The 8,277-nt window shown below is 54.0% G+C and overlaps 3 protein-coding genes across 3 annotated transcripts; 1 reads left to right on the top strand and 2 right to left on the bottom strand.

Moving 5' to 3' along the window:
• Positions 1-1,276: 1,276 nt before the first annotated feature.
• CONPUDRAFT_161989 (cytosine-purine permease) lies at positions 1,277-3,333 on the bottom strand. The gene is made up of 7 exons (XM_007765755.1): positions 3,037-3,333; positions 2,881-2,967; positions 2,665-2,829; positions 2,287-2,605; positions 1,974-2,236; positions 1,620-1,910; positions 1,277-1,568 (listed from the first exon to the last, which is right to left on the bottom strand). Exons 1-7 carry the CDS (start codon positions 3,276-3,278, stop codon positions 1,358-1,360), a joined length of 1,578 nt encoding a protein of 525 aa, XP_007763945.1. The 5' UTR covers positions 3,279-3,333; the 3' UTR covers positions 1,277-1,357.
• Positions 3,334-3,785: 452 nt separating this feature from the next.
• On the bottom strand, positions 3,786-4,336 carry CONPUDRAFT_96915 (uncharacterized protein). Its single transcript, XM_007765754.1, has 5 exons — positions 4,313-4,336; positions 4,210-4,246; positions 4,071-4,155; positions 3,914-4,008; positions 3,786-3,852 (listed from the first exon to the last, which is right to left on the bottom strand). The coding sequence occupies exons 2-4, from the start codon at positions 4,243-4,245 to the stop codon at positions 3,941-3,943; spliced, it is 189 nt and encodes a 62-aa protein (XP_007763944.1). The 5' UTR covers position 4,246; positions 4,313-4,336; the 3' UTR covers positions 3,786-3,852; positions 3,914-3,940.
• A 144-nt stretch (positions 4,337-4,480) lies between these two features.
• On the top strand, positions 4,481-8,237 carry CONPUDRAFT_96910 (coatomer protein). The gene is made up of 15 exons (XM_007765753.1): positions 4,481-4,662; positions 4,724-4,863; positions 4,912-4,933; positions 4,983-5,384; positions 5,441-5,552; positions 5,606-6,038; positions 6,102-6,487; positions 6,546-6,868; positions 6,922-7,035; positions 7,101-7,251; positions 7,310-7,596; positions 7,663-7,724; positions 7,781-7,905; positions 7,968-8,090; positions 8,149-8,237. The coding sequence occupies exons 1-15, from the start codon at positions 4,504-4,506 to the stop codon at positions 8,175-8,177; spliced, it is 2,868 nt and encodes a 955-aa protein (XP_007763943.1). The 5' UTR covers positions 4,481-4,503; the 3' UTR covers positions 8,178-8,237.
• Positions 8,238-8,277: the final 40 nt, after the last annotated feature.

The following is an 8,277-nucleotide window of genomic DNA, read 5'->3' as shown; positions in this document are numbered from 1 at the left end:
CATAATCTAATTTGTACAATATTATGTGGTATGTGACTGCATGTAATATTTTTGTGCACTCAGACAGTGTCGGAGAGTGCTTTGTGCACAGGCCACCACACCTGTATCACACTGTCCCTCCAGGAGGGACGCAGTGGTGTGGTGCACCCATATCACCATGGCCGTCCAGGACGCCCACGGTGGTGTGATGCACCTGTGCCACTCTGTCCTTCCGGGAGGGACACGGTGGTGTGGTGCACCTGTGCCAACATGGCCCTCCCGGAAGGCCATTGTGGTATGGTGCACCTGTGCCACCGTGTCCTTCCCGGAGGGACACGGTGGTGTGGTGCACCTGTGCCAACATGGCCCTCCCGGAAGGCCATTGTGGTATGGTGTACCTGTGCCACCGTGTCCCTCCCGGAAGGACACAGTGGCATGGTGCACCTGTGCCACTCTGTCCTTCCGGGAGGGACACAGTGGTGTGATGCACCTGTACCTCCCTCCAGGGTCAGCACTGTGGGTCAGCCCTGTGGGTCAGCACCCTGGGTCAGCACCATGGGTCACAGGCGTGGGAAAGCGCCAGCTCTGACCCTAGGACGGGCATCGACTGACCCTAATATCCACTCATAACCCCCAAGTTTCAGAATTTTTGGACATGCCCAACTTTCAATAATATATCAAAATATGGGTATAGAGGCTTGGTAGCTTGGTAGAGCTGGTAGCGATGGTAGTCGTTCAGGAGAGAAAGACTTTGATTGAGAGAGTGCTACAGTACTGGTTTATATACTAGAGAGTGACTGTGACTGTAACGCATGTAACGTAGTGAGTTTGTTATGCTATTGGTTGTCTATATTTATTACTTGTATGAGTAAGTGTATGCTGACTATTCCACTCTGTGCATTACTAAACTACTATGAGTCATGTATGTAAATAGAGTCCGGATCAAGTCCGTTCAACATACACTACGATCCCTGCTTACTGTGTACCATAGCATACTTCATATCAGGTACATTAAATCACAGTCATTTATCTGTTTCTTCAACTGAGCATACTTTGTATCAGTTCCAACAGCATTCACCCTATTGTTTGTTGTAACTTCAAAATAATGAAGGTCTAATTATGAAGAATTGTTTCCAGTGTAATGGTACAGTATTCTTATCTTATTCAGCTCACTGCCCGCTCCTAACCTCACAAAAAAAGTTACCATATTTGGATATGGTTTACCCTGCTTTGTGCAGAAATCAGGGTCCCCAGCTCCCTAGGAACCATCCGGCGACCAGGCGAACGTCCAGATTAACCCTTACAGACGGTATAAGATTATTAGATAGCAACATGACCAAATAAAGCAGCCAAAACTACAACACAATCACACTAATGATCACCGACCCACTAGCCGAATCTCGAGAGTACGCAGTGGGAAATACGTCACAGCCGCGAACGCAGCTGCAAGCTCAAAGCCGAGGTCAGCACCATATGCCGCCCCGGCTTTTGCACCCAGCGGCCCGATATACCACACCTCCGCCATACCGACAACAGCACCGGCAACGCCAAAGCAGCCCGCAACAATACCCGCAATGCCTAGTGGCAATCTAAAGCACGTCATGTTAGCACCAAAAGGCAGAAGCGGGGGAGCTACGCACTTTGAAGGTGTATCGTAATCATCCAAGTTATACCCACCGAGGGGTCCGCCGCGCCTCCGAAATATGAAGTGCTCCTCCGCGACAATGACGATGAAGAACGCGGTCCAATACGAGAGGATAGAGAGGAAGTTGGAGAGAATGGCGGAGAAGTGCTGGCGTCCGGCAACGCCGGCGACAGTGTAGATGAGGAAGGCGAGGAATGTCCAGAAGAACCGCGGCACCATAGCAAAGGGGCGGCCGAGTGCTTGCATGGAAAGGCCGGCAGAGTAGGTATTGGGAATGTTATTCGCGCTGTGCGTTCGGTGTTAGGAGACGGGCAACAAACGCAGGAGATAATAACGAAAGGAAACCTACATAACAGACATAGCGAGCAGCACCAGCACGAACTTGCCGAATCCACCCCACGGGCTGAGGACCTGCGCGACGAGCGCGCCCGTGTTCTCCGTGTCACCGAAGGCGGCGACGTACGCAGGGTCCGTGATCGTCATGAGCGCGGCACCAAGGATCTCGACGAAGCAGATGGGGAGCCAAAGCCCGAAGAAGGTGAGGATGAAGACGCGCCAGGGGGACGTGGTGGACGGGAGACGACAGTTGTAGTCCGCCGCGACGGGAGCCCACTGACTCTGCTGTGAGCCCTTATACCGCAGACATCGAACAGAGGACGTACCCCGCTAAAAGACCCAAACACAATCCCTCCGAAACTGAGTATGTCCGCACTCAACGCCTTCCCCGTATCCTCGAGTGGCTTCTGCGCGTCGAGGTCGAAGCCGGCTTTGCCTCCGAGGCCCCAAAGGAAGAGCATGATGATAAAGGTGACCATCCACGCGTAGCGCTCGTAGACGTGGACCATGTTATACCCGATGAAGCACGGGACAAGACAGCAGAGACCGATGATGATGATGCCGACGACGAGCGGGAGTGTGCCGGGGTTAATGGATGCAAGGGTCTCGCCTCCGAGAATGACGGCGGTTACGGAGAATCCGAGCCTGCGCGCAACAATTAGGTTAGACTGGGCAAGTAGCTTGGGGCAATTGGAGTAACGCACTGGGTTAGAATGTTGAGAATCGAATAGATCGTCCCGCCGAAGTAGCCGGAGCTGAATCGAGTGATGACCATGGTGCGGAGACCTGTCTGGGGTCCAAGACAGGAAATGAAGGCAGTGGCGATACCACCCAGAGCACCGAAACACATGATGGTCGCGATAGCGTGCCTAGCTTCATATGTGAGCACCGTTCGGGCTTCTAAGAAGGAACAGACGTACGGAAGGGTGAGGGTGAAGACCGACTGCGCGAGTACGCCGATAGGGATGGTGGTAAGCACCATATTGACAGACCACCACATCAGCAAGCTGGTACACACCGCGACCGAGTGTTAATCTCCATCCTCAGAGCATAAAGAAAGAGAGCACGCGACGCACTTGTTCCACGCATTTTTTGTCTCCCGCTGGTCCTCCGGTACGCGCTCGACACCACGGGCTTCTACACCGCTATTGAAGAGCTTGGTGAGGATGGGCCCGAGCGCGCCAAAGCGCCGCGCAATAGTGTTTTCGGGGGCGACCTCCGCAGAACGGACTTCGTACACGTCCTCCTGGACAGGGCCTGCGCCGCTGTGGCCGCTCTCGATGTCCTTCTCCTTGTCGGTGGAGTCAGTATGTGACATGGTCGGTCGGCTGGATGGGCTACGCCGGGCGGGACCTAGCGAGAGGGCGGAGAGGAGAGGGGAAGAGGAGAGGAACGGGTAACTTGGGGCCGACGATAAGAGGGGCGACCATATGTGCGTTTGTTGATGGATAGATGGCGGTTTGCTGTTTGTCGCTAGCTCCATCTCGGACCATGTGGAGTTTTACGCCTCCGGTCCCTGGCAAGCCACCTCCCCCCGAGATTGAACGCGCGGAACTAAGCCACTTGAGCTTCTTCACGTCCATCATGTGCTACCTACTACTTCCGCCCAGCAGCTTTCGTATCTTCAAGCACTATAAGCACAACATAACTCAAAGTCACGCTGCGAACAATCGATGGGTACGGTAACGCCGACTTTCCGAAATTTGCTTATCATCACAGCACGCGGAGGAATAAAATCCCCGAGCTTTTCTTAGCGTCGCAGCATCGGCCTGAGCATATGCGCGACTACGTATCGGATGGCGGGGCGATTTGAAGCTAGTTGTGGAGTCTATGCGTTTATTGCAAGGTGTGTATGTAGGGGGCTCTCAATGTAGTGTACAGAAACACCAGAGCTATGGCAAAAGCCGCATTAGCGTCGCAGCAGACGAGCAGACCGACGAACGAATGGCATACCTGTCTAACATCCAACGACGCGTCTGTCTAGTGGTGACTCTCCTTTGCAATTTGAGCAGCGTACGGGTTGCGCGGGTCTTTGGCGTACTCTTCAGCTGTGGAAAGTGAACATGTTAGTCGGATGCAGTCAGAGGGTAGGACTCTTGGTAAGACGTACACCGGATACCCATATCCTGCATCTTGCCGACGAGGAAGAAGGTGATGCCGGCAGCAGCGATGAAGGGTGCCATGGGGCGGAGGACCTGTGGCATAAAGTCAGAAACTCGGTAGATGACAAACCGTGGGTTTGAACGTACGGGCGTGGGCCATTTTCTGAGACCAAGGAAAGCCATTCTGCAGTGACGAGAATGACGATGGTTAGTCCATTCCGTGACAGCAAAGATAGGAAAGTGTACGAACTGGATGAAGTGTATGGGATGAGTGCTGGAGGACGTGCAGACGAACGCGGAGGTTAGGAAAGAGAACCGGGAGTGCCCGCGCACCAGAATGGTGAAACGTTCCCACGTCTATAACGTGGCCTTTGGCTGTTTCTTCGACGCGGACGTGTGCAAGCCCAACGCCTCCTCGTCGCGCCCAATCGCACCGCCAAAATGTCTGCAGAGACACCATGCTACACCATCGTCTTTGAGGACGCTACAGAGTCTCCGTCTACTCAGGAACTGCGCACAGCACTCGAGAAGGGATCCGACGAGGACAAGATTGATACCCTGCGAAGGATCATTGTCTCGACGATCAATGGCAACCCCCAGGTGCGTGTCCCTACATTTCCTCTGAACGCGCCGATGCTCACTATGATTCAACCGATCCTAGCCCAACCTTCTCATGCCCATCATCCAGTACATTCTACCCTCGCGCAACAAGCAGCTCAAGAAGCTGCTACACTTCTACTGGGAGGTCTGCCCCAAGTACGATGAAAACGGCAAGCTTAAGCAGGAGATGATTCTCGTCGTGTAAGCTCCTCCATATTTTCCGTCTATGGCTTCTCTGATTGCTCCCAGTAACGCTATCCGAAATGACCTTGTGTGTCCAATCTCCTCCCCTCGTCCACACAGACTGACCTGTGACGTAGCAACATCCCAACGAGTACATCCGCGGCGCGACCCTCCGCTTCCTCCAGAAGATCTCCAAGGATGTCGAACTCCTCGAACCCCTCATTCCCATCTGCCGCTCCTGCCTTGAGCACCGTCACTCTTATGTGCGCAAGAACGCCGTCTTCGCCGTCTACACCATCTATCGCGAATACGAACACCTCATCCCCGATGCTCCCGAGCTTATGCAAACTTTCCTCGCTGCGGAGAGTGATGCGACATGCAAGCGCAACGCGTTCGTGTTTTTGGCTCAGTGCGCGATGCCCAAGGCAGTCGAGTGGCTTGTGAGCGTCTACGATCAGCTCAGTGGGCTCGATGAGTTGTTGCAGATGTCGGTGATTGAGGTGGTGAGACTCGACTGCAAGAATGATACGACGCACCGGGTACGCCTATATCACGTTCTAGGAGGCCGCATAGAGAATGCTAACGGTTACTATAGCCACGGTACATCCGATGCATGTTCGATCTCTTGAACTCGTCTTCACATGCAGTCAAGTACGAGGCGGCCACTACGCTTACCACGCTCTCTCAGAACCCTGCTGCCGTCAAAGGTACGTCCTGGTCGCCTTTTACGCGCGCATATACCCACATCTATGTGCTCTAGCCGCCGCTTCTTGCTTCGTCAATCTCGTCATCAAAGAGTCCGACAACAACGTCAAGCTTATCGTGCTCGACCGGCTCGATACCCTGCGCGCCAAGCACGAACACGTTCTCGATGGGCTCATCATGGACGTTCTCCAGGTGCTGTCTTCGGCCGACATGGAGGTTCGCCGCAAGGCAATGGCCATCGTACTCAGCATGACCTCGAGCCGGAACGTCGAGGAGGTTGTCCTCTTCCTCAAGAAGCAACTCCAGCGCACTCAGGAACAGGATGCGAGCTACGATAAGGCGTCGGAGTATAGGCAGCTGCTCATTCAGAGCATCCACGTGATGGCAGTCAAGTTCTCTGAGGTCGCGGCAAGCGTTGTGCATGCTCTCATGGACTTCCTTGGAGATTCGAACAACCCGTCGGCTCTCGATGTCGTCGCGTTCGTACGGTATGTCTTGCCAATTGACACTATTTCCGTCCTGAGACTCATCGCGTGCTACTCGTTATCTAGGGAGGTCGTCGAGAAGTTCCCCAAGCTCCGCCAGCCCATCTGCGAGAAGCTCACGCAGACCCTCAGCGATATCAAGTCTGGTAAAGTCTTCCGTGGTGTCCTCTGGATCCTTGGTGAGTACACCGAAGAGATCGGCGACATCCAAGTCGCACTGCAGGAGATTCGCAAGGTTCTCGGTGAGATCCCGATCCTCGCTTCTGAACAGCGTCTGCTCGAAGATGCTGGTGGCGAGGAAGAGGAGGAGAAGGAGAAGGATGCGGCGGCTGCAGGAACAGGGAGACCCAAGGTGCTGGCGGACGGGACGTACGCGACTGAGACGGCGTACTCGAGCACTACGAACGCCAGGCTCGAGGCCGTCAAGGCCGCTTCGAAGCCTCCCCTACGCGGTATGTCTACCTAGCTTCTTAAGGCGTACTCGCGTTCTCATCATCGCCTCGCTTCCAGCGCTCATCCTCAACGGCGACTTCTTCACCGGTGCCTCGCTCGCATCGACCCTCACCAAGCTTGTCCTGCGGTATGAAGGCCTCGCGTCCGACGCTGCACGCGCGAACGCTCTGCGCGCCGAGGCCATGCTCATTATGACGTCCATCATCCGCGTTGGACAGTCCAAGTTCGTGACGATCCCGATCGACGAGGACTCGAACGAGCGTATCCTCAACTGCATCCAGACACTCTCGGAGCTCGCAGACCGCGCACGGGCGCCGGTGAACGAGATCTTCTTGGAGGACACGAAGGCGGCGTATTCTAGGATGCTGAGCGCGCAGGAGGTTCGTGCAAACCCTTTCTTTTTCGGCGTGGTGCTGAGTTTTATCCACCGCAGAAGAAGGCAGCGGAGAAAAAGGAGGCGGAAAGCCCTGCGACCGCTGCCGTGCAGGTCGACGACTTGCTGTCGTTCCGCCAGTTCACTAAGAAGGGCGCGGACGACCCCATCGACGTACGCCTTGATTTTCACTACGTTCTCCTATTCGACATCTGGCTAATATGATACGGATGTTACAGTACATTGAAGATCTCGGAAAGGCTACGGGCGCAGGCGAGGTCAAGGAGGACTTCATCTCGAATCTCAGTCGGATATCCCAGCTCACTGGCTTCTCCGACCCTATATACGCAGAGGCGTACGTCAAGATGCACGGCTTCGATATCTCGCTGGGTGGGTGTTCAATCTGTCTTACTTTGTTCGATGTGCTCACCAACTCATACAACCGTAGATGTACTCCTGGTCAACCAGACGCCCAACACGTTACAGAACCTCTGCCTCGACTTTGCAACTCTGGGCGACCTCAAGATCGTCGAGCGTCCGTCCATGTACACGATTGCGCCTCACGGCTTCCAGAGCATCAAGGCGACTATCAAGGTCTCCTCGACCGAGACGGGTGTCATCTTCGGAAGCATCCTCTGGGAAGGGCCCAACCTTGCCGAGTCGTGTGTAATCCTGAACGATATCCATATCGACATCATGGATTACATCAAGCCGGCGTACTGCAACGAGACGCAGGTACGTTCTCATTTATCCACACATGTACTTAAGAGCACAGATGGCTGATACGTTTGGTTTTTGCAGTTCCGTAGCATGTGGACGGAGTTCGAGTGGGAGAACAGGGTGAACGTGTCTACCACCATGTCGTGCGTGCATTTTTATCCTCTCCTTTTCCCAGTGTTGAACTGGATTCTACTTATAGTGACCCACGGGATTACCTTAAGCACGTCATGAAGTCGACGAACATGTCATGCCTGACGCCAGAGGGCGCCATGTCAGGCGACTGCGACTTCCTCTCAGCCAACATGTACGCGCGTAGTCTGTTTGGTAAGCTCCATCTTCCTCCTGTTGTTTCATTATATGTTCATGACTAACTGCTCAATGACTAGGCGAGGACGCACTTGCGAACCTGAGCATAGAGAGGACCGAGGGTGGTACCATCATAGGGCACGTGCGTATACGCAGCAAGACCCAGGGTATTGCGTTGTCTTTGGGCGATCGGATCACTATGTGTAAGATTACCGCTTTACCTAGTATCAATGTCGATGCTGATTTATGAACTGCTTGTAGCGCAAAAGGATATCAAGCCGCCAGCATAAAGGCGGAGGATGTTGGTGTAGATTACAACGATGTCCATCTACTGTATACAGCCGTTTTCCATTCATTTCTATTATCAACTGAGGTTGATCATGATATGTC

This window comes from Coniophora puteana (genome assembly GCF_000271625.1).
Source record: "Coniophora puteana RWD-64-598 SS2 unplaced genomic scaffold CONPUscaffold_1, whole genome shotgun sequence".
Classification (NCBI taxonomy): Eukaryota; Fungi; Basidiomycota; class Agaricomycetes; order Boletales; family Coniophoraceae; genus Coniophora; species Coniophora puteana.
The sequence above is the reverse complement of the archived record's forward strand: the minus strand, read 5'-3'. Positions and strand labels throughout refer to the sequence as shown.

What these genes read in the sequence shown, in the direction of transcription:
- CONPUDRAFT_161989 (XM_007765755.1), bottom strand. Translation starts at nt 3,278, where the DNA reads ATGTCACATACTGACTCCACCGACAAGGAGAAGGACATCGAGAGCGGC. An exon ending in GTCTTCACCCTCACCCTTCC is followed by an intron (nt 2,830 to 2,880) that starts GTACGTCTGTTC and finishes ATATGAAGCTAG; the next exon opens with GCACGCTATCGCGACCATCA. An exon ending in ATTCTCAACATTCTAACCCA is followed by an intron (nt 2,606 to 2,664) that starts GTGCGTTACTCC and finishes TGTTGCGCGCAG; the next exon opens with GCTCGGATTCTCCGTAACCG.
- CONPUDRAFT_96915 (XM_007765754.1), bottom strand. Translation starts at nt 4,245, where the DNA reads ATGGCTTTCCTTGGTCTCAGAAAATGGCCCACGCCC. An exon ending in TCAGAAAATGGCCCACGCCC is followed by an intron (nt 4,156 to 4,209) that starts GTACGTTCAAAC and finishes TTTATGCCACAG; the next exon opens with GTCCTCCGCCCCATGGCACC. An exon ending in GCAGGATATGGGTATCCGGT is followed by an intron (nt 4,009 to 4,070) that starts GTACGTCTTACC and finishes CACTTTCCACAG; the next exon opens with CTGAAGAGTACGCCAAAGAC.
- CONPUDRAFT_96910 (XM_007765753.1), top strand. Translation starts at nt 4,504, where the DNA reads ATGTCTGCAGAGACACCATGCTACACCATCGTCTTTGAGGACGCTACA. An exon ending in ACGCTATCCGAAATGACCTT is followed by an intron (nt 4,934 to 4,982) that starts GTGTGTCCAATC and finishes CCTGTGACGTAG; the next exon opens with CAACATCCCAACGAGTACAT. An exon ending in CGTACTGCAACGAGACGCAG is followed by an intron (nt 7,597 to 7,662) that starts GTACGTTCTCAT and finishes TGGTTTTTGCAG; the next exon opens with TTCCGTAGCATGTGGACGGA.